Genomic DNA, 27,244 nt, shown 5'->3' on the forward strand with positions numbered 1-27,244 from the left:
ATGAAAAGAAAATTTATAAATTTATCTTTAAAAGATATCGGTTGTAAAATATTTCTCTCTCTCTCTCAACTGTGAATGAGTTGCTGTTTGAAACTATTTCCGCTTCTGATTTCAAAACCTACTATATGATCGAGTTTTTTCTTTTACAAAGAGAAGCAAAATCACGCGATTAAGTATAATCAGCAGGTGGCGATGTTACCGCTTCAAATGCTACAGATCACTGTGGTTATGTAACGCAAAACCATACATGACTGTAGTGAAGGAGAAACTACTGATATTTGTTGTAGAAGAAAAAAAAAAAGTAAATAAATAAATAAAATTCACTAATAAAACTACTCAAGTATGGTACATACACGAAAAAACTGTACTTAAGTACAAAGTAAATGTACTTGATTACCTTACATCTCTGTTTATAAATGTAGAAAAATAAAGAAAAATACACTCATGAGCCATACTGAAAGCTTACCTGCTTTTGTGATTTCTCTTCATCACTTTTATCCTCTTCTGCCTGACCAGTCCTTAAAACTGCAAAATGAAAGACGTTTTAACTCTTGACACATTACAGCTAAAAAAACGCACACATTTACCAAATAAATATAAAAAGACACATCAACAATGAATAAATAAACCTCTACAGCAGCTACATTGCAGGCATGCACATGCAAAATGGCAATTTCCTTAATGCATGTGAGCTTAATGCAGGTGAGCAGGCAAAGCACGGAAGATACTGCAGTCGTTTTATTTACATTTATATCTACAAATCACAGTGCCATAGCATGTGTGTATGTAAATATATTTACTTATATACTTTTTGATGCCACCTCGTACAATACACGAGGTGGTATCCAAAATTTCGGGACTAGTTTTGTAACACACCAACAGATGGCAGCACAAGGCTGCACGCACAGTCACAGGGAGCACCAATCTTCATAAGTCAGTGTGCCAAAAGACATTGTCCTGTGTACATCGGGAGCTGTGCAACTGCTGCTATTCTGATCCAATGCATTACTACATTTGTTATTTTATCATGGACAGCAAGTTAGATAAAAGAGCAAACATGAAATTCTGAAACTGGGCAATGCTGAAGTCATTCAAGGTGTTTGGAGTGGGACACAGACTTCAAGTGTGGAAATCATTAAAGGAAGATGATGAGAGATTAAGAAGACCTTTAACCAGCTCAGCCCCCGAAAATGTTGAAACCATTCAGCAATTTGTGCATGATGATCGTCGGAGAACACTCCACAACATTGCTGCTATTGTCGGTGTACCGTACAGAACAGTCCAGGCAATCCTCACATGAGACTTGAACATGCGCTGTGTTGCTGCAAAGTTCATTCCCAAGACTACTGACCCAGCAACATAAGTCAGCCAAGAAGTTCGTCAGCATGCTGTGGATGGCTCTTCCTGCATGTTGGGTGCATGGGTATGACCTTAAGAGCCAGGTCCCCAGCACGACCAACGGCATGCTTTTTTCGACATTCCCGGCATTGTGCATAGAGAATTTTTCCCCATGGGCCAATAGTGAATTCTATTGCCAGGTTCTGAGGGAGTACGTACAGTGAAAAAACAGAGCTTATCTCAAAACCTTTTGATACCACCTCACCACCTATTCACAGTATATATATCTCCTGTAGTCACTATCAGTGTCAGTTACCTTGGATCACACCTTCATGATATTTCATAAAGCATCACAGACAAACATTAATAGTGTAAGATTCTTAGACTCTTCTATTACTTCATAACTGTCATGGTCATTGTCCTAAAGTTTAGTGTTATGATAAGGGTGGCTTATTAGAGGTGGCTGTTATAGCTTGATTTTAAGCATCAATATGTGTCACACAGCCAACCTATCATAACTGTAAATCCCATGCCTTCTTCACAATAAATGAGGATGCAAGCCGCACATACCACCATGTTCAACATAGCCACAGACAAGAGATGCGGAAAAAAACAAATTAACCTTTACGGACAAAGACGTGTAACAGATATAAGAAAATAATCTAACGTGATGTGATGGTGAAATGGCATAAGCAGGGGTTTATGAGCTATATTAAGTCCTGGAGAAAAACAGGACGTCATGCAGCAATTTAATTGGCATACCCACTGCCCTCTGGCCTCCAGACTGAGCAACACTCCTGAATACCCTACCGTGCCTCGATCCTCTTAAGAAAGATGGAATATAATGCAGGGCTAAAAAAGGAATTAATTACAGATATTTTTTAAAAATAGTATTGTGCTCAACTGTCCTTTACAAAATCTATATTGTATTATTTAAATTAAAAAGATCCTAACATAACACGTATCTGATAACCTGTTATCAGTCGTGTAAAAGTAAAGTCCAAAGTAAAATGCTTGGATGGCATCAATTAATAGAAAGCAAAAGCAGCGGACCACAATAAATATGTATTTTCAGCTTAAAATGTTTTTAAGGCATGAAATGGCTGCAGAGATGGCTTACTAAAGCAAAGCTTGTCCTGGTTAAAACATTTCTCTAGCTCCAAGCGTAAGAGTAGCAAAAGCTTACATACCTTCGTTGCTCTCCTGACAAATACTAGACATGGGTTTATGTGACTTGGTTGGGGAGTTCTGCCCACTTCGCTCCTTCTTGCTCGGACTATCTGAGCCAGACTAAGAGAAAAGAGTAGCTTGAAAAGATGAACACTTACTCACCATGGTCATGTCTGTGTTACAATTCAGTTTAAATAGGGTTTGCACATAGAACTATATATTATTTTATAATATATGGAGTGCCACCATACTAACCACTGAGTCCCAAGGCGAATCCCCCTCTTCATATTCCTTTTCGATTCCTAACTCTGACAAAAAATCTGAAACATTGTTTACACTTCCATGAAACACATGAACATTATTTCTTATACAGGCTTTACATGGTTTAATAAGATTTAAAGTCTTACCCCTTTTTTTAGAAGTTTGTAGCTGCTCATCCGCTGTTATTTCATTTTGTACTTCATCATATTCTTCTTCTTCTTCATCATCCTCTTCGTCATATTCATCTTCTGAAAATGATTTTTCCACTTTTTCCTGAGAACAATGTTTTGTTAAAAGTGGTGCGCTACATTATAAACTAATTCAACAAAGAATTAACAGCTGAATTCTATTATTTGTACGATAATTGTATAACATTTTACATTGAACTTAAGAAGAGTTAAGTTCAATCTTTAGAAGAACTTAAAGAACACAGAATCGAAGGAACGAATAATTATCACCACCTTAATGCACCAAACAGTGTTAGGCCTTAAGGAAATCCCTCAATCTAAAGCTATGTAAGGCTTCCCCTTACCTGCAATGTTCTTTGCTTTGGAATAGAATGGTTTACGTGCTCTTCTACCTTTGAATTTCCATGTTCTCCATCTTTATCATCATTATCAGAATGAGAAGAAACATCAATATTATCAATAACTGTCTGTGGGATTTTTTCATGACATACAAGTTCACCATCCTTAGCAACAGTTTCCGCAGGCAACCTGTTAATAGTTTCTAGATCTTCTAAGTCATCAACACCAATGATCATGGACACTGGCAAATTCTCTTGATCATCATGATCATGATCATCATCTTTTTCATCATGTAACGCTGTCCAGTGCTCAGTTCTCATAATTTTACTGTCAAATACAAAAAGATTTACTGGTTCAGTGTCTGAAGGTTCGCATTCCACTGAACATCCTTTCTCATTAACTGCAGTAGGTCCCCAGGTGTCTTCAGGTGTCTTTACTTCTTTATGTCTCAGAAAGTCCAAAAATAATTTTGATGGCTTTGTTGCATCGGTTACATTTTCTTTATTATAATCATTACCTGCTTTGTCTTGATTCGGGGACCACGGATAGAGTGATCCCAGTGAAGCAGTACAACAAGCCTTCACGTCATTAGTAATGTGTTTATCACCTATTTCATGAGGTTGCTTAGATACCATTTCATCAATCTTACTTTGTTTAAATGTGATATTTGATTCAAATATTAAAGTATTTTCTTCAAATTTTAAAACATTAAAATTACTATGTTTACAAGCCAATGCACTGTTTTCATCCTCATCCCAGTTCTCCTCATCACCATCACCTTCATAATTCTTCTCAGTACTTGATGTAGTGCCTGAAATCTGGAGAGGTGTTCTAAAAGCATTTAAGGTGCCTGTGTTACTGTACTCATTTTTCTCATCAGAGAAAGTAGACTCAACCCTAATGGCTGTTAAAAGAGGATCATTTTCTATACTTGGACCTCTCTTCTCTACGGCAACATCTGTAATCACTGAATTCATTATTTTTTGTCTCTCTGTATACTCTGATTCTGCCTTCTCTATAAGATCATTGGATTCTGAGGCTTTTGATTTTATCAAACTAAAGTGGTCCTTAGTGTCATCATTCTCATAAATCAATGTGTTTGATGGCTTGAGCTGTACTGTAACTTCTGAGTTTATATCGGCCTGCATGTGAATATCACAGCTGTCCTTAGTTCTCTCCATAGCTGTGATCTCTGACATCTCATGAACTTCTCCCACATTGTAACCTTCTCGAGTTTTTACAACACTAGTTTCCTCCTCTTGTTCACTTTCACCCTCACTTTCTTCATCATCTTCTTCACTGTCATCTTCATCACTTTCTTCATTGTCCTCTTCATCATCTTCTTTACCTTCATCTTCATCCTCATCTTCACTGTCTTCCACATCTTCACCTTCCACGGAGTCTTCTTCCGGACTCTCACTGGCTTCTACATCCAATTTTCTGCCACAGGGCAACTTGTCACCTACCCCAAAAGGATGGGATGGAATGCATAGACAAAAGGATAGAAAAGCAGAATTTAGAAGGAGGTCACTAAAAGACTCGCTGGTAAGATTACCTTTTGGGAGCTGATGAAGGGGGTGGAGGTCATCAGGGGCAGGTTGGAAAAGGAGCTAGGTTTAGGGGTTATAGGAGGCTGGGTGGAGGTACTGCTACCGGGAAAAGCCATGCCTCCTACTGCATTGCCTTCACTTATAGGGTCAGACTCAGTGCCACTCCAGGACTTATCCTGATCGTGATCAACTGCGACTACAGAGCAAGGGTTTTAGGTTAAAGCATAATCACAATCACAAGCTAAAAGAAGAGATTCTAAACATTCGACATGGTACTTACATCCTTTCCCCTCAATTTTGGAGGCACTCATGAGTTTCTTCAAGTTTAGCTTTGGCTGCTTCTATAACAAGAAAACAGGTATAATCTTATGCAATGATATTTTGTATAAAATGCCAGGGACCCCTCAAACATAATGGGACAATATTTTTCCATTACATCATTTTTAGCCAGTGATAATATACTGAGATAATAATTGTGTGTGAAGGTTAGCTAACTTGAGTTCCCTAACTACAATCAGGTTGGTACTTGCAGAATACATAATACATTATCCCTTTAAGACCTAAAAGTTTTTAAACCAAAGATCTTTATAGCAGAACATACTATAGCCGTTTGTCTCCAGTATATGAATCTCTTTGCACTACCAATAATCACCTTCGGGCCCAGATCAAGGTCTTCATTGTCATCATCATCATCTGTAGAGGGCCAGGAATCAGCAGGACCACTTCTTGATGCTCTAAAATTTAAATTTATTGGAAAGATTATTGCATACTTAAACAGCTTGAGGCACAGAATTCTCGTTGGAACATTTTCTTACCTACTGATAGAGTCTGCATGTGAATTGTCCTCTGTATCTAGAAACCACAATTTACATACATATTATATACTATTTATTCAGATTGTGGATGTTTTTTCATTGATTACTTTGTTGTATTTATGTTTTTTTCATGCAATACAGAAATAATTTGCAATAGAGTCAGAGTAGAACAGAAGATTTGAACTTTATTATTTGACTATTTCAGGTGGTTTCACTATCTTAAGCAAAATAAATTCAGTGGGGTCTGAAAGGTTGAGACCACCAAAATGCTTCTTGTAATGTAATTTTAAAAAATTATTATTTTTTTACAGAATACAATCTTATTTGTTATATTATCAGGAATAATTCTGTAGTAAAAGATAGAATTACAATTTCTTAAGTATGTAGCCTTTTGCTTTAATGACAGCACGAATTCAAGCTTGGTATGGACTCTATAAGATTGTCTAATCCATCAGAGTGTCTTTTGAACACATGCTTCAATGGAAGAGATAAGACTAAAGACAAATCAGACTTTTTGTGCCAAAAGTAAACAACACATTAAACATATATTTTTTTTACATTTAGATAGTGATCTATAAATGATATAGAATATGTGTAAAATGTCACATGTCAGATTTCCAAGTGGTCTCAGACTTTTGAACCCCACTATATATTAAACAGCTGACTGATGGTAAACAGTGAATGTCTGCTCTGTGGCATATCCTCATTTTTGCTCATACTTGTTATACCTTTCCCTTCTTTTGCACTTTTTCCTGCAGTTATCCATTGACATGCAAATGTAAGCAGTATGAATGAAAGGAAAATAAAAGGACTTCAGATGGAATGTTGCACTATACAATGATATAAGCATTAATAAGCAAAATGTTTCAATCTTTAAATGCAACATCCAAGATGAGTTCCAACAATCTCAAAGTTAAATCTTCCATAGCCAATAACAAAACTACCCAAACATCTTTAGAAGGCTATTCATTCATTCTGAACCTTGTGTATTATATGAAATACTTAATCTTAATCTCTATAGCCTTATCACTAACAGATGTGATGTGATGTGATGCTCAGCACTCACCATCTTTGCCTATAGTTGGACCTCCGAGAGCAAAGCCAGCCTTTGGACTGGCCAGTAATGAAGTCTGCTTGGTTTTACTGAAGGGAAGATGGGAGGGTGACTGCAAAGGCTTTCTCTTTGCCCCATGCTCAATGATTAGATGTGAACAACTAAAAATAAAATCATTTGCAATATGGATTAGTACTGTTTCTAAAATTACAAAGAAATGTGGAGAAAACTAACAAAGCACTCACGCATGATGCCCATTCATCACAGCATAGTCGTCGGATGACCATCCTTTATTATCCTTCACAGTGATATCGGCATTATACTGCAAGAGCAGTCGCAACATACTGATTTGGCCATTGCAAGCAGCAATAAGTAAAGGGGTTCTAGTTGGCAAAAAGACATACAAAAGATTTGAATGAGGTCCTAGCAATTTAGTGTAATTGCATATGTATTATTTATAATACCGAGCAACTGTTGTGTGTCAAGAAGCTGATCTTACACTTAAGATTTAAGTTTAAAGACTAGCATTATTACCGTTGTTCCTTGTTCTGGAGATTAACATCTGCGCCCTCCTTTAAAAAAAATTCTGCCATCTCTGCATGATTTTCTTCGACTGACAATATCAAGGGAGTATTTCCATCCTATAAATAAACATAATGTTTAACCACAGAATAATCTTACTTCCATTTGTGAATAAAATTTACCCATATTTACGTAACACCTGAACATATTTTATGGATCTATCTAAAACCTGAACCCTAGAATAAAGGAAAATGTAATTATACTATCCACTGAAAGCAGGGACCTTTCAGAAAGAAATCTAAAGTTCTCCTTGTACTTTCAGCTAGTTTGTGAGAGTACAATTTCCTATCACCACTAGCTGATAGGAAATTGTATTAAAATAAATATATCCCTCAACTCACACATTAAGTAGGGGAAAAGCTTTTCAAACCATGCTGTGACTTTACCTTGTTCTGGGCATTGATGTTAGCCTCGTGTTCAAGGAGCTTCAGCGCCACAGGCACCGAGGGTATGCGGGCAGCCAAATGCAATGCTGTGTTCCCGTTGATATCTACCAAGTTTGGATCTGCCTCGTGCTCCAGGAGGGTGGACACACATCGATCCTGCTGACATTGCACCGCCTAACAAAACCCATAGGAAACCCAAAATTAAAGCAAAAATTTTCAAGGAGGCACATGGAATAAAGTGAATATATATTTTTGCTCGTCGTTAAACTTAATGCCTTTAAAGAAAAACAGAATTAATCATTTGCTTTTAATTAGAACAATGCCACTTTTACACAAGGACATCTGGTCGTACCTTCATTAAAGCAGAGCGGTTTTGATTGTCACATAGGTTGAGCTTAACTTTGTTTTCCACCAAGTACTGAACCACTTCTGTGTGTCCATGAACGCAGGCTATATGTAGTGCAGTTCTGCAAGCCAAAGACACAGTAACAAATACAGCTATTGCATACAATGCAATTGCAGCATGTTAAAAAAAGCACTGCAGCTATGAACCATGGGTAATGGTGTACATACATTACTGTGCAAATGTCATGAGCCACACAACATTTCTTCATATTTTGCTTCCAAAGAGCCTAAATTTCTTGTATTTGAAATTTAGTCTTAAACTACAGGATTCCTGAAGGACTTTATTGGCCCTAATTTTAGGCATATTTATTGGCTCTCATTATAAGTCCAGGCCCTGTACCTGACCAGTTTCAGAGGAATGTTTTTTCACCACACAGTGATCAATGGATAATTAGAACATTAAAAAAAAATCTAACTTAAGTCACTTAAGAACCATTAAGAAACAGGTGCAAATGATCAGGCCGGTGATTAGTCTAACGGTGAGGCTGAATGTTGAGTGGTTTGAACAGACGACAGAAAAAATAAGGTTGCTGCTGAGGTTGTTACATAAACAACCAATTTTTTAATTGTATCATTGAGCACTTTCAGCAGTAAAACACTTACTTCAGTTTCTTTAATGTAATCTGCTGATTTTAATTTAATATGAAGAAATGTGGCTCAAAACACAGTATGGTATTACACAAAACTATGCAGGTCTCAAAGCTAACAACAGTAAGGCACTTTCATTTTACAACACAGTTCCAACAATAGTAATGACAGTAATGCATATCACAGGTTTATATTAATGTGCTCATTCAATAAGTTATTGTTCCTGTACTAACAGCTCACACACAGGGGCTTGTGTAACCACAAGAGCATTTTTGAGGTCAGACACTGGTAACAGACAAAAAGGCCTGGGGTGCAGTTAGAGATACAGTCTTGCTGGAACATGTTTGGGTCCTTGAGTTCCCTGTCTGAGGCCAAGTGTTACTCTCATGCAAGTGTTTAACAGGAAACAGGAGTTTTTTAATATTAAATTTTTTCACATAGTATAGCTGGAGGAGAGTTGTCACGAAGCTAAGCTCATAGGGATACAGTACATATTTGGGTTACAGTGAATACTAAAAAATTTTATCGTTTTTGTTACTGTTCAAATTAGAAAAAATCACAGTAATACAGTATTTGAACTCTTGTTCTCAGATTGTATAAGAACTCTATACAGGTGTCCACATAGTTTGGTCCATGTTGTGTATCATATGTATATGTAACACTTATGGAAGGACTCTCAGGTTGTCAGAAATCTTCAGAACTCTCCAAAAGAACTTTCTGAGAAGCAACCAAAAAAAAGTAAATGTTGAGGCCAATACTAAATTATCAAAGTCAGAGGGGAAAGGTATAATGTGGAGAAACACAAAACAGCAATGGCAACAAAAGTTGGATAATGAATCGAAATGGTATACAGCTAGAAGGCAATTTTAAAAGCCTTTTACAATGGGGAAGGAAGCATTTAATGTTTTTTTTTTTTAGAAAGACTGGAAAGTCAGCTTTAAATGAAGATCATGATAAGAGAGAATGATATCTATAGATGGCAGTGATGCAACTTACAGAACTCCAACCAAATGCACAAAGCGGTACTAAGAAGGAACATAAAGAGAAGTGGCAAATAAAAGCAGACGAAGGGGTTGAATCACAGAACAAGACAAGACAAAATCAGGGAAGGAAGCATTTAATTATTTTTTTGAAGAAGAAGACTGACCAGAAAGTCAGCTTTAAAGGACTGGATAGATGAAGGAGAGTGAGACTTATTGGTGGCGTTGGTGCAATTTACAGTACTCCAACCAAAGACACAGAGTGTGTGGAAGACATAGTATGTGGAAGTGCCAGATAAAAGCAGACAATAAGTTTAAAACACAGAACAAGATAAGACAAGACAAGAAGGGAAGAAAGCATTTGATTTTTTTTTAAGGAAGACTGGTTTGCCTTTTTTAAACGTTAAGAACCAGAAAAATGAGAGCCCGTTAAGTGAAGGACAGTTTCCTTCTGCTCCTACTGCACAGTGTTACTACTGTACATGTGACCATAAATAGTTAAAAAGCAGGACACAGTCAACTGTTCTATACCTTGTAACTTCTTTTTACTGTTTAGTAGCACTTGATAACTATGAACTAAATCATAAAGATGTTTGGCAAAAGAGTAATACAAAATTGTGCTCATATGACAATCTTACAAGAATATAAGACCACAGGAACACAATGGTGTTTGGAAAAAATGTAATCTTCTTATATCAGGGGTCAGGTAGATTAGGCTTTCAGAATACAGATCAGAAGGTTCAAACCCCAGCACCAACAAATTGCCTCTTCTGCGCTCTAGACCAAGGCCCTTTACCCTTAGATGTATACGGAAATAAAAATGTAAGTGACTTTGGATAAGGGTTTCTGCCAAATGCCATAAATGAAAATTTAAATTTATAATATTTAAATAAATGGTTGACAGGTTGCTGTGGTATAAGATATTCAGGACATGCTGTTAATGGAAAATAATCAACTTTTGGGTAGTAAAGGCATGGCATTACACAGCTGTTTCATTCCTGTTTAACTAATTAGCTAAGCTTGAAACTGAAACCAAAGAAAAATAAAAATAAATCACACGCAGTATTGTTATAACATCTTTAATGATGGGTTATATACCCACAACTTACCTGTTCTCTTTATCAAGCTGGTTTAAATCGTTCTTTTTGGCGAGCTGTTTGAGTTTAGCCACATCTCCATTGAATGCAGCCTTGTGCACCTTGCCCAAGTCTTTCTCCTTCAGGTCATAGCCTACAGAAAGCACACTGGCTGTTTCTGAAGCACTTGGAGATCCTTTTCTTCTTTTTGTGAAACTGAATATTTTCTTCATCTTTTACAGCACTGCAGTCCACAGGAACAATACTGCATTCTCCTTACAGCCTTACCTCAGGCTCAGGCTCATCACATCTTCTCTTTTATGCCTTACTAAAAATAAAAGGTTTAAGAGGATTCACTTTAAACCATTTAAAGCGCAAGGACATTATGCATTAGTGAGCAGAGTGCAAGCAAGAAGGATTTCTTAAACCAAGTCATAGTACAAGGTTTTATATTAATTCCATGTGAGACATGATGTTTATGAAAAGAAAAGCTTTCCTCGTCTGACGTGATATTTGAAATAAATTGGCATGACACTGTATTAGTGGCTAATTAATCAGCAGAATGACAACCCAGCAGGCTAATGAACTAGATAGTTGCAGGCGTCCATGTTATCATTCACACGTAACAGATAACTTGTCAGTAGATATTTGTCTAACCTACTCAGTTTGTTGCCGGGTTAAACTGGCTTGTTGGATTATCTTTCAATTAATCCACCGGCTAGTTCAGCTAGTGATAGCTAGCATTAACATTCTTTGCCAACCAAACAGCTCTTAACTCACCCCGCTGATCAACAGGCAACACTGGGAGGATGTTCATTACCAAGACTCACAGGTCGAATAAATATAAAGAACTAAATGCGTTACGTTTTCGGATTAACTAGCTAACAGAATGCATACAGCTAGAATTGTCCCACCTTAGCTAAACAGCTAGCAGATTCCAACCAAGAGGACGCTGAATCCACGCTAGGCTAGTTCGGTAACCAAGGCAACGCAACAGCGCCTGAACATCTGATTCTATCTGCTGCTAGTGTGAAATCGATTTGAATTTGGCAATAAATCAAAACGGTCACTCATTTCAGGATGCAGTTGACTTGGTCGCGGCAATAACTAATAATAATTAACCAAAAAAGAAAAACCCTTTTCGAATTTGTCCCTGAGGAGAATTTGATATTCAACGCGTTCACAACTGCGAACATGTTTATCAGTATATAGATATGAAAAATGTCCGCGTTTTGACAGCCATTTCTGCTTAGTGTTATCTATTGTAAAAGTTCAGTTTTTAAACACTGAAAATACAGAAGGAGGTTCCAACCGTTTGATTGGGTGGTTTGAATCAATGACTGACGTCTAGGCTGTGCAATCAAATTACACGATTGTACACTTCCTCCAAAAGGACCTCCTATTTTGTGCCGGCTTGTTTCTCTCGCGTTTTATTGGTCATATTGAGACTGACTGACAGGAACATCGACCAATGGCTTGGCGCGTAGACTTTGATTGGTGTTCTCAGAATTTTAAACTACTTAAACCGTTTTGAGCGGGTGGCTCGAAAAGACGAATTCGTACATATCGGAGAGGAATTAGCTATTTGTTTTCGTAGCGCAGTCGGATTTGGATGTTTAGGATAAAAGCGGACACGGAGTCAGAAGAAGACGTCAAGTGAACTGCTGGATTAATACATTTTTTTTTTTAAGAAAAGGTAGAATGGCTCAAGGTTTCTTTGCAATTAATTGTGTTAGCATTTTGTTTGTAGTAGTGCTAGCAAAGCGTTCGCGTTTTGCAATTTAATTTCAGTAGTTTAAAGTGAAAGGTTGTTAGTAAAAATATCTAAATGCTATTTCAATTGGATGTATATATTTTATTTGTAATCCATCAATGATTGATTGCTATGCTGCTGTTGATCTTGTTTAAACGCCATGCTAAGATTTTTTGCTAGCTACTGTCAGCTAACTAGCTAACTAAAATCCGGTAAACTCAAAATAATTTGAATAATCAGAAAGAGGTGTTTTAGTTTATATGACTTCCCCTTACTTAGCCAGTAGAATAAGATTGACAGCAGCCAGAACGAGATAATCTGGTAGATTTGAAATGTAACCTTTAACTTATTTCTAAGCAATGGTGTAGTTAAACCTAGGAGGATACTGTGTTGTGGTCTCGAGGCATAATCGAGGAAGAAAATAATAAATCCTGATCTTTGTCAAGTCATATGCTTGACAGTTCATGTTGAAAGTTATAATCAATGTTTTTTTAGACACAAACATGCACACAGGTGCACATCATTTTCATTGTGCAGCTCCCTAATTTGTAGCTACTGCTGATGTATATGTATGTTTTGTGTATATATAATGTGTATAGCTTAGTAGTTAGCGTTGTGGCCTCGCACCTTCATTGTCCGGGATCGATTCCTGCCTCGGATGTGTGTGTGTGTGGAGTTTGCTTGTTCTCCCTATGCTTGATGGGTTTCCTCCAGGTTCTCCGGTTTCCTCCTACAGTCCAGAGGCATGCAGATTAGGCTAACTAGTGTTCCCACATTGCCCATAGTGTGTGAATGCGTGTGCGAATGTTGGCCAAAGGTCCTACCATGGTTGTCAGAATAAATACAATGGTAGTTGACATTGGCCTCCCTAGTTGGACTACAGATGTTGGCTATAATAGTGTGTGTGTATGTATGTATGTATGTATGTATGTATATATAATATATATATATATATATATATATATATATATATATATACACACACACACACACACACGTATATGTATAAAATGAACACACAAGTTTAAAAAAATAAAGTAATTTCTACTATTATCTTATTTTCAATTATTATAATTTTTTTTTAAGGGACGCAGCCATGAGTTCCCTGCCGGAGGCCACACGTTCCCTCGTGCAGGTGTTCAATGGGAAGCTGCAGGAGTTCACCAATGAGATTGAAAGCATTCACATGGTATGGCTGCAGGAGATTCAGCAAGAGGCCAAGCGCATGTTCTCCAGGTATACAGCACAGATTTGAGTCTGTGCAAAATCTGTGAATGCTGATACGTCTGTTCTACGTCCGTATCTAAATGGGTCTTATTTGTCAGACTAGTTATGTAAAGACAGAAACAGATTATGTGAAGATGAACTAAATCTCTTGATTTGCATTGCAGTGACTTTAGCACCGAGCCTGAGCTTATGCCAAAAACCCCATCACAGAAAAAGACAAACCGGAGGAAACGGGTGTCCACAGAGCTCAGTGACGCTAGGAGCAAAAGACGGTGAGGGTGATGAGATTATGTAATTGATGCAGACAGTATACAGTACAACAAGTGAGAAATTTAGCCACACCTTCTAATTCCAGGATATTTTCTAATTTTTATGTTTTTCTACTTTGTAAAACAACACTTGAAGGTGCTTAAAATATACAATAATCTCCTTTGAACAGTTGATCTTGAGATGTTTGCTATTTATGCTCTGTAAAGCATTCATAACGGCTCTAAGCTGAGTTGTTGTTAATTAGTGATTTCTGAGCCTAGTAACCCTTAATAAACAACTCTGCAGCAGAGAGGTTTTTGATCTAGCTTTTTGGGTTTTGCTAATGCACGTGACAATACTGCTTTACAAGAACTATGATATTTGTGATTTAAAATAATAACTGTTTGTTACTTAATTACTAATGCCATATGTGGTGTTTGATAGTTTTGGGGGAAAGAAATCCAGTATTGTTCCTTAATGTAGAAAATGAATCCCTAATCAAAAAAACATTGAATTAGGTGGTGTTTTCAAACTTTTGCCTGGTACTGTATCTGCAAGACAAAATGTAGGTTGTACTCATGACATTAGAGTAATTATCTGGGTCTACAGGTATCTACAGTTAAACCTTGGATTGCGAGCGTAATTCGTTCTGAAAGCATGCTTGTGATTCAAAGTGAATTTCTTCATAAAAAAATAATAGAAACTTAGATGATTCAACCCTTTTTTTTATTAAAAAAATTAATACAAAATGTAAAGTAAAAATAAAACAAATTAACCTGCATCTTACCTTTTGAAAAGAATCGTGTCTAAAGTAAAACGAGTGAAGGAGAAGGAGGCGGGCTACTGTGAAGGATGACTTGCACACTAACAGGATACACACTCTTTGTTACTGTCAGCAAACTGGAATCTTTAACAAGAAGCCTCTCTCATGACCCTTGCTTTTGCCTCCTTTTAAGGATTTCGTGAAATGTGACATTGCACTGTTACAGATTTTTCTCTCGCACTGCTACAGTCAGTAGCAAGTCTTGTTGCAGTACAGTTACTAAAGAACATTGACTACACTTAGACACAAAAATGTGCACACACGTAGTCACAGTTATAGTAAACAGTACACGTACACACGGATGTTGACTATACGAGTGACGCACATACACTAAGCATGGGAGTAATTACCCATAATCCCGCAGCACGAGAGAGAGAAGAACTATTAGCTCAGCTGTGATCACGTGACGCTCAGCAGACAAAGCACATATGTACTACTCATATTTCAAGACCTCGCTTGTTTATTTAACTTGGCAAGTTAAAATTAATTATTGCATTTTGCTCATCTTGCAAAACATTTGCAGAAAAAGTTACTCGCAATCCAAGGTTTGAGTATATTTTAATCTTATTTTAAGAACAACTTCAGGAATATATTAAGGACAATTTTCCAGTTGGTGGAGCTCAACCAGTTTAAAATTCCTACCTTGTTTGTGTGTGGTATTTCTACAATCTATACATCACAAATGTATCTGACTTTATGCATTAGTCCAGTATTTCTATTTTGGTACCTCCTTAGACACTCTTTAAAATAATTACATGTCAGCTGTAACAATCTTTTTTTCTTTTTTCCTCCTCATACTTCAGTTTTTCTAAAGGGAAACGCAGTAACCTTCGTCGTTCCTCTGTCCAGCTCACTCTAAATTCAATCTCTGAGTTGGTTACTACACATGAACCAAGTAACAGTAATGACAGCGGGGCTGAGGAACCTGCTCGTCGCACACGCCGTAATAAAGCCACTGTAGCTGCAGACACAGAGCCGGTCAAGCGCAGCACACGCAACAGAGCAGCTGCTAAGGCAAAAGAGCAGCCCGAGAAGGTGGAGGAGGAGCTGGAAGCCGCTCCACAGCCACCTGAGGATGTGTCGCAGGAAAAGGAGTATGAGGTAGAGGAGTTGAGCAGCTCTTCATCCCCTGTCCAGGCACTGATGTCTGAGGTCGTGGTGAAAATCCCCTCAGCTGAACGTCTTTCTGCTGATAAGATGCTTCAGTGCTCTCCTGGCCGCTCTGTACAAAAGATTACCATTGCAGCTGCAAGTGGTCAGGCATCGACACGAAACTCGGCTCGACACTCACTGGTGATGCGGCGCTCTCTGGCAGGCCTAAGGCACAGCATGACTCAGGAAGCGGTACGCCGTGCTTCTCGTCGCTCATTCTTGAAGAAGAAAGCCAGGCTGGGCAACTCTACATGCAGCAGCACCGTCAGTGGTAAGCCCACGCAGTCAGAAATTATCACATTTTAGTAATTTAACGTGATGCTAAGTTTACAAATAGAAATGTGGAACACATTGGAACGACTCAAATTTTTATAAAAAAATTTTATCATTGTCAAGTCAAAACTTCAGTCTCTGCACATATGTGCAAGTTGATATATTCCCTGTAAGTATCTGGTAAAATATAAAAATCTAAATCACTGACGTTGATCTGTGGTCTTGCTTGCATCAGGTGGTAAGAGTAAAAGGGCAGCAAAGTTGACAATTTTCTTAGTGGACATACATGACAGCTGATTGCTGCAGTACGTGACATCACTGCTTAAAGCATTTTTTTTTTTAAATCGCCCTTTTGATGGAAATGAGCACCTCAAAGAACAATTAGCATTTTGTCGCTTTCATGTTTTGTCTAAAGCCGGTGGGAGTTTAATTATGAATTTTGTAATGATTATTATTAGGAGTTGTGACTTACAGAAATGGCAGCATTTATTCATAGCAATGCTTGTGGTTAGGGATGCACCGAAATGAAATGCTTGACCGAATACCGAACGCAGTGTTTCGCATTTTTTTTTCCATTTATTTTGCAAATTTATATTAATTATTTATTAAATAGTAAAAATTTGCTTTTTACTATTTTGTGTTTTTCAGAAAAATAAATCAAATAACAAAAATACAATTTCAAAATATTTATTTAACACTGAACATTTTTTTTAACATTCCAGCAGATATTATACAAACAAAGCACAATATAACTTAAAATAAATAAATTAGTAAAATAAAAAAATATTTTTATTTGGCCATCTTTGAAACTCCTCTTCTTGAATAGCCTATGTTAGGCCTATAACTGACTGCTGAAAGAATGTAACTCTGTATGTCTACAACAACAAATGTGCATTCGCTGCTGCTGTTGCCGTAGTCTTTCTCGTACTCTGCATGATGTTCGGGGTGTCTTGATTTTAAGTGATAAATTAAACTTAAAGTGCTGTACGTTTTTGCAGATGCACCCCCTCTGGACAATTCAGCAGAACAGTGTCTGCAAACGGCCGTTTTTGCCTCTTTCTCTGACACTTTAAAGTGCTTCCACACTGCTGACATGTTTGCTGCATAAAGCGCGCGCCTCTCACTCTACGCGGGTTACTATTTGATCGTCATTAAAAACGTCATTGTTCGGCAAAATTTATTCGGCCTTTTTACTTATTCGGCCGAGCACCGAAAGTGCTTTTTTTGGCTATTTTCGGTTGAATAATTTTGGTTGCCGAACATTCGGTGCATCCCTACTTGTGGTTTAAAGGGTGATTTTGTGTTTAATGTAAAATTGTGTATCTACAGTATAAATGTGTATATTCACAGTATTGGGAAGTTTCTCCTCATTTCTTCACATAAAAATAGAATGATATAGTTTAAATTAATGGAAACACACATTTTACTGCACCAGGCTGCAAAGTGCCTGAAGATACCATTTTCAAAATTGGTTGTTTATGTAGCATCCTCAGCCGCATTCTCAACTCCCTGAAATTCTCTTCTCTTTCAACCACTCGGCACCAGCAGAATACTAATCACCAGCCTGATCTGTCATCATCTGCACCTGTTTCTCACTGGTTCTGCTTGGATGATTAATAGATAGATAATAAATACAATAGATACAATATGAAGAAATGATGAGTGGCTCAAGACTTTTGCACATGTGTACATACGAGTATGTAATTAATAAATTTTCCTGTGTTTAGGGGACATGTCTGTGGATATAGAACCAGAGGAAAATGAGGAAGTGGTGGAGGACAGGATGGAGGAGTAAGTTAAAATATTTTCCTTTTGTTTTGATAGTTTATCAGGCCTTTTTTAAGACTAGATGTTGCAGAGTGAACAGAGCTGATGTATCAGATTAATAACCGCATCTCTTGTAGGATAGTTACTGAGGAAGAGCCCACAGCAGAATCCAACGGTAAAACGGCGCCAGCCCAGCCTGAGGTAAAGACGTCCATTACCACTTGCAGTCTAAATGACCCTCATTAATTTATTAAACCAAATATATTAAACGGTTGATCAAAGTAAGTAATGGGCAATTATTTAAGTAGTTCTAGCTGCTCACAAATATATCTGTCCAGTTAACATCTGTTTAAACCGTTCTTGGCAATTACCCTTTTTTTTCCCACCATTGAATAATTTGCGGAATTTTTACAATTTTTATTTTTTGCTTTAACAGGAGCCCGAGCCCACAAAGCCAGTAGAGGAGGATGTTCCCTTACTGGTGAATGAAGAGGCGACTGCCTCTCCCAGTGTCCAGGAAAACTGCCGCTTCACACGCTCAATGGCTCGGCTTTCAGGATCAGGTACTGCTAGGTCTCGATCTTCTTTTGTTTTGTTTTTTCGTTTTTTTTTTTTTCAAAAACTGAAGCTGAATCACACAGTTATGCATATCTATCACAAAATGTATTTCTTTAGGCATATAGTTTATGTCTGTAAATTTCATTTTTGAAAGGGGTGTAACAGTGCGTTTTTTTTTTTTTTTTTTTTTTTCCCCCCCCTTCTTTTCATTTCTTTTAGATGATGGTGGGAAAAACCCTCAGGATGATGTTCGGTGAGTTTGCGTTGCTTGTGTTTAATTTTGGTAATTTTTAGAATTGTTTTCTAATGAAGGTTTGTTTTCAGGGCCTCTCGCTCAGCTGTGAAACGTGCAGCTGCAGAAGCAGCAACAGAAGCACTCAGCACCCCCAAGAAGAAGCACTCGCCTCCTAAGAAGTGCCTGACCGTAAGATACCTCCCATAACTAATCAATTATTGCACATGTGGGGAAAATATCAGTAAAGCCAGTACAGTTTCTATAAATGGTTTTTTTTTTTGTTTTTTTTTGTTTTTTTCCCCAATTCTAATTTTTACTTTATATTGTGGCTGTTACAGGGCATCACACCCGGCATGCGCTCCTTCCTGCACACGGTGCAGAAGAACCAGCTACTAATGATGACTCCAAGTTCTCTTGGTCGTACCTCTGTCATGAAGTCCTTCATTAAACAGAGTGGGAAACTTGACGTTAAGGTAACTGTCTGCTTGCCTTGCACTACCATCACTGCTTAAATCACAATGGTTATCAAGGTGTGGATTAGAATTGTTTAAGTTGAAGATATTTGATCACTGTTAATCAGCTAAAAGTAGAAACCGCATGCTTGCTGAGCTAGTAATCCTGCTCTTTTCTGTTCCCCCAGTTGAGCACTGGCTCAGTGGTAAGTGCAAACTCTGATGTCAGTGTTATCCATTGTAACTTTATCTCCCTAAGTATTTGCACATGTACATGTAATCGGGTGCTTTCACATTTTGTCATCTAACCTCTTAGGTGTGTAATGGTTTACCCTTTTCACAGTTCTGTCTAGTCCTCAGTCGATGTTAGTCTGGTTGGGGTTTTGTGTTGTGGCTCGCATGTCGACCCTGCCTAGATTCTGCACAGTTCGGGTTCTTCCTGTATCAGATTCTGTACACCACACTACTCGTTTTTAGACTACGTTATTGCTTTTGCGTGATCAGAAGTAGTTGTGAGCTCGGGTTGTTTATTATCAAACGTGCCTGGGCTAGCGGACCTGTGGTTTCCTGTTCACTTTACAGTGCAGCATGGCTTGATGCCAACATTTCCACACCCATTTTAAGCACTACTAGTTTATATACATGGTGAAAGTGCTAGAAAGTCTTCTAAGACCATGCAGATGAACCTAAAAATTATGTTTTTGGTGACACCTTTATTTTCAATAGTAGTAAATATCCAGCAAAGTTTTTACACTTGTTAAGTTTTTGGGTGTAATGAGTAAACGTTTAACATTTCTAACCTTAACTTCACTATTTAACATCTGTTTTATAAATGTACAGTGGAACCTTGGATTACGAGCATAATTCATTCCGGAAGTGGGCTCGTATTCCAAAACACTCGTAAACCAAATTGAATTTTCCCATAAGAAATAATGAAAACTCAAATTATTCATTCCACAGCCCCAAAACATAAATTTATAAACATAACACAAAATATAAAGTAATAAATTAACCTGCACTTTACCTTAAAAAAAAAAGTAAAAATTAATCTTGACAGATAAGTGTTTCCGTTTATGCGTGCAGATGCTGTATGTCTGAATCTAAAGTAAGCTCCCCTCTCCCCCTTCTCATCTTACACAGTTACCCTTCCTCCACTCTTTTCTCACACACACGTGCGTGCACACCATGAAAATGCTGGTTTATCGGAAAAATAAACAAGAAATCCTTCTAATGACACTTAATTGAGCGCTTTACATGCACGCTGTACACACATGCATACAGACACAAAGTAAAACTTTTTTTACGTGCACACACACGTGGTCAGTGTTATAGTAAACAGTACACGCATGCACGGATGTTGATTATACCAGTAAAAGACCCAGCAGGGGAAACGATTACCCACACTTCCGGAGCACAAGAGAGAAAAAACGTTGGCTCAGTTGTGATCACATGACGAAAACAAGAAGCGCATGCGTAATACATGATACTCGGTACTCGTAAATCAAGACTTTTTAGTTTTCCGAATTAAAAAGTTTATTAAAAATCTTTGTCTTGCGGAACACTCGCAAACGGCGTTACTCACAATTCGAGGTTTCACTGTATTATTTGGGTTTAGTTTCAGGTTAGTTTCCCCTCCCCTTTTACTTTTTTGTGAACAAGGTTTAACATAAAGATGTTGAATATCCTACCTAGTGCCCTAAATCTATAGTATAGAATACCATTCTAAAATTTAAAGCCTTGTCATTGTGAGAATAATCATTAAATCAAGATTGCTAAGAAAGCGTTCTGATTTATCATCTGTGCTATGCTACCAGCTCAGTGAAAAGATGCTATTAATTGAAACTCCAGTGCCTAATGCTGTACTAATGAATCTTATCCCATTCCAACTTATCCCTTATTCCAAATGGGTTATGTAAATGCTTTAAGCTTTAGTGCAAATCTAGGCACTAGAATTTCAACCAGTGTTTTGGATCAAAGGGCCTCTGTTCATGTTTCTAGAACACATTACCGAAAGATTGACACATACTCGGCTGTGCTTTACTACTCAAACACGTGGCTGCAAATTTAAAATTTTACAAAAAAATCTTGCACTTGGTGGGGAGACGTTTACTTGTTAATAACTCTTATTTCCAACCAAACTAACATCTTACTAAAGTCACCCATTGCTGTCAGATATGAAGCGATGTGTATCTGTTGTTCATTACTTTCATTGGTCTGCCTTCTCTTTGTCAGGAGCGGGAGAAACAGAAATGGGATGCTCTTAACAAGAAGATTGAACAAGAAAATGAAAGAAAGAAAAAATTGGAAGAGGAGCGGAGGAAGAAACAAGAAGAACTTAAAAAGTATGGAAGTCCTATGTGTGTTTGTTTGAAAAGTTTAAGCAGTTTAACTAGATATTTATTTATTTATTTATTTATTTATTTATTTATTAGGAAACGGGATGAGCGTTTGAAGCGAGTAGTGGAGGCCCGGGTGAAGGGAGAGAAGGAGAAGGAGCTGGAAAAGAAAAAGAAAATAGAAGAAAAAATGGCACAAATCGAGAAGAAAAATGACATGGTTTGTTCAATATAAAATTAAGAAGTGGTTTTGTAGTACTGCTTAAAGGGTACAGCATGTAGTTTTAATCGTTAAACCTTTTCTTTTGAGGAGCTCAGTTTGTGTGAATCTGGATTGTAACCTTTTATCCTGTTATGCTTTCAGCTGCGTGTGGAGCGTCTTGCTGAGGAGAAGGCTAAAAAGAAGGTGGCAACTAAGCGTCAAGAGGAATTAGAACTTCGCAGGAAACAGGAAGAAGCAGCACGAAAGAAAAAGCTGCAACAAGCTGTGAGTACTTCCATAAATTGTATTTTCTTTTTTTTGGTTGATTTGGTCTTGGCAATCACTATGACCACCAGTGCAGTATTTCTAATTGGGCTAATAGTGATGCCATAACTCTGCTTTGTGCTGCCCTCCAATGGGCTTTATTGGTACTGCTGAGCTGTCAAGATTGTAAAATTCATTTTGTAACTATTGGCATATATTACATTTGCTTGCATAATGTCATTTACATTTGTAGGTTTTGTGGAGGTTTTGTATAGGTAGCCTTTTATCTAATCAAGATGAGGTCTTTATAGCTTTTAAAGGCCGTTTGTTCATCAGTGCTCATATAGCACAACTGTGATAGCATTTTTAATTGTGAATCGGTAAAGTGACATTAGTACTGTGTCCAACGGTTCCACCTAACCAGATTCCGCTCTATCACGGCATGAAGTCCATAGTGTACGATTGTATCTGACACACAGAAAGAGTGGGTCTCTCAAGTCCTGCAGGATATGAGGTGGGGCCTCCGTGGACCAGACTCAATGGCCAAGCACTTTCCACAGATTCTTACTCCGATTGAGATCTTGAACTCTCATGTTTTTCAAACTAATTTTTGTAGTGTGGCAGAGCACATTATCCTGCTGAAAGAGTGCACTGCCATTAGGGAATATTGTTGCCATGGAGGAACGTATTTGCTCTGCACCAATGTTTAGGTAGGTGCTGTGTGTCAAACTAACATCCACATAAATGGGAGGATTGAATGTATCCCAGCAAAACATTGCACAAAGCATCACACTGCCTCTGCCAGTTTGCATTTCTCACATGGTGCATTATTGTGCCCTCTCTTCCCCAGGAAAGTACCTGGCATTCTTTATAATGTAAAAGAAACTGTTTCATCAGACCACCTTCTTGGCATTATTTTTGATGCTCATGTGTCCATTGTAGGTGCTTTTGGCAGTGGACAAGAGTCAACTGGTCATACACAACAAATGCATTTTGTGACCTAACCCTATTCCATCAGTACCAGCATTACTTTTTTTTTTTTTTTTTTTTTTTTAAATCCATTTGTACTACAGTAGCTCTTCTGTGAGATTAGACCATACATTACGGCACTGCGTTTGGAAGACTTTCCTTATTATTTTTTATATATATATATATATATATATATATATATATTAATATATATATATATATATATATATATATATATATATATATATATATATATATATAAATAAACATTATACATTTGAGCAGTTGAGGGTTAAGGGCCTTGGTCTAGGGCCCAACAGGGGTCTGAGGTTTGAACATTGTCAACGGCTTTGAACCTGGGGCCTTCCGAACCGTAGGTTAATGCCTTACCCCTTACCCACGTGCATCATTGAGCCTTGGCTGCCATGATGCTGTCGTCAATTTACCAGTTTTCCTTACTTTTCACTTTTGGTATGCACTACAAACCAATGCATACCAGGAACACCTCACAAAACCTGCTGGTTTGGAGTTGCTCAGCCCCAGTCATCTAGCCTTAAGCTTGAACATTTTCCCTGCTTCCTACATGTCAAATGCCAGAATTTATTTGGTGATCACCAAAAAGGGTCAAAGCTGGCAGTTTATGCTGTGTTGGCTTTTCTGTACGATTGGGCCAGGCAGTCTAGCCTTTGGTCCCTGTGGGGATAAAGGGCTACGGGTGTCTATGATCCACTTGTCATTTTACTGTAATATAATTCGTAGTCAATTGAATTAAATTGACTTGGTGTCAGTGCGTGAATCCCAATGTCTGGGTAATGTTTAATATACTAAGGGATATTGAAAATGGAACAAATAAACATGTGGGTTTTTAGATGCATCACATTTATTGCAGTATTAGTCTTTTGTGTAAACAATCTTTTTCCCCAACTTTCTAAAATGAAGTGCTTTTCTTCTTCCCCCAGGAAGAGGAAGAGAGGCGACACCAGGAGCTGTTGGCCAAACGTAAAGCGGAAGAGGAGCGGGAGAAAGCACGCAAACAAGCTGAGGCTGCTCGAGCACTGGAGCTCAAGAAGGAGCAAGAGAGGGAGCGAGAGAAGGAGCGAGAGCGAGAGCGACAGGCTGCTGCTGAGAGGTTTGTGCTGAAAACCCGACCAAGGGTGGGTTTTTTTGGGGCAAGGGGTCGGGTTCCTCATTTTTGTTTCTACATTACAGGGGAAATGCAACGAGCATATATTAAAAAATTTAACTGTGTTTTAGGGAGCGATTAGAGCGTGAGAGAATCGAGAAGGAGAAGGCCATAGCTCTTCAGAAAGAACTGGAGAGAGCAGCCAAGGAAAAGGAGAGGAGAGAGCTAGAGGAAAAGAGGAGGAAAGTAAGTGAGCTTCACTCGTGTAATTCAGAAGCTTCTTTCGTGTGGCCGTTTATTTACTACGCCAATACACCTTACTCTATAGTTGCAACAAAGAAGGCTTTTATAAGATTGGTGTGTTTGTATACCAAATTATCAATGTAACCAGCAGATGATCTGATTTTGATTTTAGAATTTATTCAAGCATGGTCATTGTCAGAGCAAGGTCAAAAGTCTAAAATTGTCTTTCCTCGAAAGCTACCCTTACAGTTTTTTAGGCATCAAAAAAAGTTATAAATCAGTCCTTGCTGGTGTGCATTTTTTTAATATATATACAGTGTGTATGTGTGTGGATAGATAATTTTTTCCCCTTCTTCTCAAGGAAGAGGAGCAGAAAAGGGCTGAGGAGGAGAGAATGGCCCAACAGAAACTTGCTGCTGCACCCCCTACAGTCACTGTACGAATACTCGTTTACAAATACTTTATTAGAAACTATTCCTTCATGCTGCCTTGCCATTATGTGTTCTAATAAAACTTTTTATCCATTTTCTCAGACCGTTGTAAACCTTCCTGTCAGCAAAGCTTTTAACACCACAATTACACACAGTCCTGCACTAAATGTTACTGTAGATATTGAGGTAAGATTTTCATCCTTTTTGTACGTATAATGCACTACCTTATCAGCTTTTGTTTACATTCTACTGGTATCCTTTCTTTAGCGATCAGTCATGAATACTCCTGCAGGCAAGGGGACCCCTCATAAGACCATTGATACAGCGTCAGGACTGAATGTTACTGTAGATGTAGAGGTAAGATATTTATTGATGTGGTAAAGGCCTCTCATTGGGGTTCTTTACCAGAATTTCACAAAAGACTGCTAATAACACCTGAAAGCTGGGTTGTTGTTTTTTTTCCCGCTTCCCAGCAGTTAACGATTTTAATGATGGAATTCAACTTTAAGATGTTTTTACACAGCACAATACCCTTGAAGCTGTACTTCTGAACTGCTGAGCTATTTGACAGATCAGGTTCTCTTTTGAGTAGAATATCAAAATATTTTGTTCTCTCAGTACCTCATCTTAGCAGCACCATACTGATCTATTATAGCTGATACTGTGTAAAATGGGTCCTTCATGAAAAGGACCCTTTCCTTGAATGAGAGCTTGGTCCTCATGTGTTCAATGTCGTCTTTCCTTAAATTTATATTTTTGTGGCTAATCTGTGATAAAGATATGTGTCTGGTTGCTCTGTACTGAAGAATAACATGTTTATTGCTTATACCCCACAGAAGTCTCCTCAGTCCTACCAGATTACTCCTAAAGGCAAGAAGGTTGATGTTTTGGTCAATCCAGAAGACTATGGCATGGACCAGAACAGTGATGACTCGACTGACGATGAGTCAGCACCCAGGAAACCCATCCCTTCATGGGCTGAGGGTAAGACATCAGCACTTGAGTGTAATTTATTGGAAGATTATAGCACCATTGCCTCATCATTAGAGCCCAAGCACTATAGGGCTTGCACGATTTTGATTTACTCCTCCTGGAGAATTTATACGCTTGTCACTGAACCAGGCCAATGTGATCTAAAGATATTGAGGATTCAAAATTGTAGAGGGATTTTTGATATATTTAATGGGTTAGCCGTGACGATGCAATGAACTTGCGCTGAAAAGTGATTAATAACTTTTTTGTGGCCTTGTATTCAGTGACCTTATATTCAGAGTAACATCATAGTGTGATGCTTATTTACCAGCATCTGTGGCCTATTCTACACACTTACACATACGCAAATGTTAACACTCTCACACACACATGCGCGCGTTAACAGACTTTCACACCACGCACAAACATGCACAAACACATTTACTCGTCAGTCACACTCTGACACACCCCCACCCATAGATCACACACACCAGGTTTTTGGAGGTCTTAACATAAAATTCCCCCATCCTACACATACATCACAAATGTTAACACCCACATCTCTCACTCTTTCACACACGCCCCTGCACGCGCACACACAGTTGACATAAAAAAAATATTTAGGACTCAAGCTGACATCACCCCTATTACGTCATATTGTGTGATGTGTGCAAGTTGTGCGGTGTAGGTCTTAACGCGCTCAAAGGCCAAACAGGCTGTGCGCAAGGTGCTTGGGCCCGCTCATCGTTGCCTGCAATTATATTTTCAACTGAATTCTATAATGCAGTTAGATATTAAACATTTCTTTTTCGTATACAGGCATGCAGCTTCAGCAAGCTATTATGAAGCAGTATTATGACCCACTGGATCTACACTCCTACTTTGGGGACGTTGAGCAGCCCAAACTGGAGAAGATTTTTCAAAGGAGCAAACCACGCTTCTTCAAGCGCACAAGCTCTGCTGTCTGGCACTCCCCTCCACACATGGGTGCCCTGCACAACTAAATGGAAACTGTCTGAGCATTGTCTATTTTTCTTTTCTTTTTTTCTGTCTTTTTATGTGTAAGCGTTTTAGATTTGTGTTTATATAAAACATGGATTTCACTTAAATAAAGTGCTATATAAAGTGTATCAGAAGTAGAGTAATACAAGATCACAAGGGTTTTGCTTTAAAATGCTGTGTACACCCTCATACCCTTTTTTTTCCTACTTTGATTTTAATTTGCAGTATTTATTAATACTGTTTGTACTGTTTGTAAGGAGGCTTCACACTTTCAGTGTGAAGGGATGCGGTCTTTGGGATACAATCTTATGGGTTACAAAAATCACTATGTATGTAATGTAAACTCTGCTTAACTTTTTTTCCTTTTTTTAATGTTGAAATGAAGCAATTTAATTGCTCAGTTTGTGTCTTTTTTTCACTTTCAGACTTTCTTTCTGAACTTTCCAATATATTTAAAGTGCCCACATTTCTCTCAGTGATC

The 27,244-nt window shown here is 38.0% G+C and overlaps 2 protein-coding genes across 5 annotated transcripts in view; one reads left to right on the top strand and one right to left on the bottom strand.

Moving 5' to 3' along the window:
* si:ch211-272n13.3 (ankyrin repeat domain-containing protein 26) overlaps window positions 1–11,974 on the bottom strand; it is a 29,444-nt gene extending 17,470 nt beyond the window's left edge. Inside the window, exons 1-17 of one of the 2 annotated variants that reach the window (XM_053488754.1) lie at window positions 11,513–11,974; window positions 10,766–11,060; window positions 8,036–8,150; window positions 7,684–7,857; window positions 7,250–7,356; window positions 6,961–7,098; window positions 6,728–6,876; window positions 6,390–6,413; window positions 5,662–5,698; window positions 5,499–5,580; window positions 5,127–5,187; window positions 3,302–4,758; window positions 2,916–3,042; window positions 2,764–2,828; window positions 2,529–2,628; window positions 2,101–2,190; window positions 467–525 (exon numbers count right to left, since the gene is read on the bottom strand). In XM_053488754.1, the coding sequence (XP_053344729.1) occupies window positions 467–525; window positions 2,101–2,190; window positions 2,529–2,628; window positions 2,764–2,828; window positions 2,916–3,042; window positions 3,302–4,758; window positions 5,127–5,187; window positions 5,499–5,580; window positions 5,662–5,698; window positions 6,390–6,413; window positions 6,728–6,876; window positions 6,961–7,098; window positions 7,250–7,356; window positions 7,684–7,857; window positions 8,036–8,150; window positions 10,766–10,965 (2,985 nt within the window). In that variant the 5' untranslated portion in view covers window positions 10,966–11,060; window positions 11,513–11,974. Of the gene's footprint in view, window positions 1–466; window positions 526–2,100; window positions 2,191–2,528; window positions 2,629–2,763; window positions 2,829–2,915; window positions 3,043–3,301; window positions 4,759–4,851; window positions 5,043–5,126; window positions 5,188–5,498; window positions 5,581–5,661; window positions 5,699–6,389; window positions 6,414–6,727; window positions 6,877–6,960; window positions 7,099–7,249; window positions 7,357–7,683; window positions 7,858–8,035; window positions 8,151–10,765; window positions 11,061–11,512 lie in introns of both variants that reach the window. The other variant, XM_053488759.1, reaches the window with a different exon arrangement.
* Window positions 11,975–12,265: 291 nt separating this feature from the next.
* Window positions 12,266–27,177, top strand: incenp (inner centromere protein). 3 transcript variants are annotated; one of them, XM_053491106.1, is made up of 21 exons: window positions 12,266–12,428; window positions 13,572–13,721; window positions 13,877–13,984; window positions 15,588–16,207; window positions 17,937–18,000; window positions 18,114–18,177; window positions 18,413–18,539; window positions 18,754–18,787; window positions 18,859–18,958; window positions 19,108–19,242; window positions 19,410–19,427; window positions 21,454–21,563; window positions 21,654–21,777; window positions 21,922–22,044; window positions 23,952–24,121; window positions 24,247–24,361; window positions 24,720–24,794; window positions 24,892–24,975; window positions 25,057–25,146; window positions 25,626–25,773; window positions 26,581–27,177. In XM_053491106.1, exons 2-21 carry the CDS (start codon window positions 13,582–13,584, stop codon window positions 26,763–26,765), a joined length of 2,634 nt encoding a protein of 877 aa, XP_053347081.1. In that variant the 5' UTR covers window positions 12,266–12,428; window positions 13,572–13,581; the 3' UTR covers window positions 26,766–27,177. The 3 variants fall into 3 exon arrangements, with proteins under 3 accessions (XP_053347081.1, XP_053347082.1, XP_053347083.1); XM_053491107.1 differs by having other exon boundaries at window positions 25,629–25,773; XM_053491108.1 differs by lacking the exon at window positions 19,410–19,427.
* The last annotated feature ends 67 nt before the right edge of the window (window positions 27,178–27,244 follow it).

Source organism: Clarias gariepinus, chromosome 2 (assembly GCF_024256425.1).
Source record: "Clarias gariepinus isolate MV-2021 ecotype Netherlands chromosome 2, CGAR_prim_01v2, whole genome shotgun sequence".
Taxonomy (NCBI): Eukaryota; Metazoa; Chordata; class Actinopteri; order Siluriformes; family Clariidae; genus Clarias; species Clarias gariepinus.

Bases quoted from the DNA above. Each gene is read 5' to 3' on its own strand.
- incenp (XM_053491106.1), top strand. From the start codon at position 13,582: ATGAGTTCCCTGCCGGAGGCCACACGTTCCCTCGTGCAGGTGTTCAAT. The intron at 18,959-19,107 runs GTAAGATACCTC...TGGCTGTTACAG, and splicing joins CTCCTAAGAAGTGCCTGACC to GGCATCACACCCGGCATGCG. The intron at 21,564-21,653 runs GTATGGAAGTCC...TTTATTTATTAG, and splicing joins AAACAAGAAGAACTTAAAAA to GAAACGGGATGAGCGTTTGA.